Source organism: Acanthisitta chloris, unplaced genomic scaffold, assembly GCF_000695815.1.
Source record: "Acanthisitta chloris isolate BGI_N310 unplaced genomic scaffold, ASM69581v1 scaffold21639, whole genome shotgun sequence".
In the NCBI taxonomy this organism is placed as follows: Eukaryota; Metazoa; Chordata; class Aves; order Passeriformes; family Acanthisittidae; genus Acanthisitta; species Acanthisitta chloris.
Window position 1 is genome coordinate 7,607 of NW_008693390.1, and position 3,169 is coordinate 10,775.

A 3,169-nucleotide genomic window follows, 5' to 3' on the forward strand; every position below is an offset into this window, starting at 1 on the left:
ACTGGGCTTGTGCCTGAGCCTGGATCTGTGGGACCTGCACCTGAGCAGCCTGCTGCTGCTGTTGCCTCAGAAGCTGGAAGTGAGCAGGAGTGATGGTTTTGCCAGACAGCTGTACTGTTGGTGTAGCTGTGAATCAAGAAAAAACAAAATGCTTTGAAGAAATATTTTCAGCGTTCAGTTTAACACATTGATTTCACCTGAAAGTCAAGCTGTTAAATGCATATTTTTCTGCTCCAGCTGTCTGTGAACTTACTACAAATAACAACACACTAGCATAAACATGATGTAAAAGCAGAGTAAGTAATAAAACACATGTGCCTTTCTTCACAATGGTTTTCAGTCGAGACAGTCAGTTCTAGTAACTTACTGACAGATTGTTAGTAATCTTTTCAAATTGCACTGCCTAGGGGCCAAGCAGCTCTCTACTGCAACACTTTATCCAGAAATATGGGAGGAAAAGGTAATCTGAGAGCAACAACAACACAGCAAGTTAAAAATCATAGCCCTGTTTAGTTGTGCTCCAGACTTTCAAACCACCTAGAGAAATCATAAAATCATAGAATTTAAGGGTTGGAATGGACCTTACAGATCATCTAGTCCCAACCCCCTGCCCTGGGAAGGGACGCCTCCTCGCTAGATCAGGTTGCTTAAGGCCTCATCCAGCCTGGCCTTGGACACTGCCAGGGTTGGGGCAGCCACCACGTCCTCCCTGGGCAACCTGTGCCAGTGTCTCATCACCCTTAGAGTAAAAACCTTTTTACTAATATCTGACCTAAACTTCCCCTCCTTCAGTTTGAATCCATTACCCCTTGTCCTATCACTGCAGTTCCTAAGAAAGAGCCCCTCTTTGGCTCCCTTGTAGGCCCTTCAGGTATTGAAAAGCTGCTTTGAGGTTTCCACACAGCCTTCTCTTCTGCAGGCTGAACGGCCTCAACCTCCTTAGCCTGTCTTCATAGGAGAGATGCTCCAGTCCTCTCATCACTTCGTGGCCTCCTCTGGACTTGCTCCAACAGTTCCGTGTCCTTCTTATGTTGAGGACACCAGAACTGCACAGGGTATTCCAGGTGGGGTCTCACGAGAGCAGAGTAGAGGGGAAGAATCACCTCTTTTGACCTGATCCATCCTGGGGCCCTTTTTGTACCCTTGTCAAAAATCCCTAAGCCCACAATTATTACCTGGTGTGACTTGAGTCACCAAAGACCTTGTCTGGGTCTGCACAGGTGTGAGGTTGGTAGTCACCACTGCTGATGCAGTCACTGAGGTCACTGCTCGGACGCCCTGGGTGGAGGCAATGGTCACCAGCTCCGTGGAAGCAGCAGGTGCTGCTGCAGCTCTCTGCTGAGTATGAACCACTTGTGCGGTCGCAGTGCCTCCCGAGGTCTGCAAAGGAACACAGTCACTACTGCTCACAGCTTCCATGCCTCACAAAGCTATGGAACCTTCTGGAAATGGACTATATGATTTTATAAACAACCATAAAAAATGCAAAAGCGTTGTAAAAGTGAAAAAGGCCCAAATCTTTCTGACACACCTGTTTGGATATGGCTAATAATCAGCATCTGGCTAATTCTTTTTCAAACAGGCTGAACACCAAACCCTTCACTACACTACAGAAATCTGATTTTAGAACCTTTCAATTTTTTGCTTTATCTTCCATGGTCTGAAACCATCAAAATAATATTAAAGATCATAATTGGCAAAGCACAAAACAATTACATGCAGAAAATGGTAAGGATGTGATACATTGCCTGTAACAGCACTTGTCTACAAACTATTTTTAACTGTATTAGGCACGTTTTTCTGATAAACTCTTCCAGTATGTTCTGATATTTTGGTGAGGTGTTTGATCCAGAACCCCATGCTGCACACAAAATTTGCAAGGAGCAGAGTTTCTGACAACATGGAAAGCTAAAGAAAACAGATATGCTGACAAAACATGCAGCCAAGATCAGTCCAGGGACACAACTAGTGACATGATCTACTCACAGTCAACGTTCCAGGTATGACAGGTGAGGCCAGACGTTTATTGATGGGCTGAAAGGTGGCAGCAGGAACCCCAGCAACAGTATTCACTATGACATTTCCACTCACTGTAGCTGCAAGCAAGCCAGGATTAAGTGTGAGATTCTGCAAGTGAAAATCCAAATGTTCCACCATCTCCAAAGCCCAGTTATAAAGTCTCCTTACCAGTCTGGATGCTCGTCCCCGTAACTGCTGTTTTTATGGTGCCTGCCTAATTAGAAGACAATTAAGGCAACAGTTAGGAAAAACAATAAAAGAAAACTGAACATAGCTCTTCTCTACTGTTCACCACAATACTGTATTCCAGAAGACACAAACTAGGAAGAATGCAATAGAACACACAGATCTCACTCTGGCATGCCACAGTCAGCCACTCAACACAGGAACATCACCAAGCACCAGACACACAGCAATACCTATGGGTCAGAACCCATCTGTCCTTCTGCAAAAGCTGTAGTATCCTTGCCCTTCAACAAGGAAAATAAAACCACCACTGCCTGCACATTAGTATGCAAACTGGATTGCTTCTAAAAACAAAGGCCTCAGACCAGTCACCAGATACATTAAAACAAGACTCTAGATTTAAGGAAGCCATGAAAACTTTGACTAGGTTTGCAGTAAAACCACTATGGTATGTTCTGCAGGATGCAGCATTCCACTTGCCTCACGAAAGTTAATAAAGCTTTGGGTTTTAAGCTCCTTTAAAAGAGTAGTTTTTACAGCTATATTCTCTTTATGCTCCAGGTTCTCTGTATTCTCCAGCACAAATACTTCTCACTGACTGTGTAAATGTATTTTCTCAGACTTCCCTAAATTAAATTAAAGTCCCAACTGCAAAAAGCAAAAAATGTTTGCATGGTGGTTTTGCATCTCAGAATGCCAAGACCTATTGCTACAATGGTACAAACAATCTTAATAAATGAAGAAAATGGAAGACATCCAGAAAAAAAAACCAAAGAAACAGCTTTTATCTCACTATACTGACCAAAAATTCTCACTTTCCAGAGAAAATAAGACACACAAATATGGTACACACAAGAAAACCTGAAGTTACTAGATCAGAGGCACCAAGCCCTCCCTTTCTTACCAATACTGCTGTGTTGGCCACGGTAGTGACTGCAGTCTGCACCACTGCCTGTGGCTGCTG

General features: G+C 43.6%; 1 protein-coding gene across 1 annotated transcript in view; it reads right to left on the reverse strand.

The window, feature by feature from the left end:
* Positions 1 to 3,169, reverse strand: part of EP400 (E1A binding protein p400) — a 44,356-nt gene that overhangs the window by 5,632 nt on the left and 35,555 nt on the right. The window contains exons 42-46 of the mRNA XM_009083062.1: positions 3,110 to 3,169; positions 2,188 to 2,233; positions 1,987 to 2,096; positions 1,176 to 1,380; positions 1 to 126 (exon numbers count right to left, since the gene is read on the reverse strand). The exon at positions 1 to 126 is cut by the window's left edge and continues 23 nt beyond it; the exon at positions 3,110 to 3,169 is cut by the window's right edge and continues 138 nt beyond it. Coding sequence (XP_009081310.1) covers positions 1 to 126; positions 1,176 to 1,380; positions 1,987 to 2,096; positions 2,188 to 2,233; positions 3,110 to 3,169 — 547 coding nt within the window. The remainder of the gene's footprint in view (positions 127 to 1,175; positions 1,381 to 1,986; positions 2,097 to 2,187; positions 2,234 to 3,109) is intronic.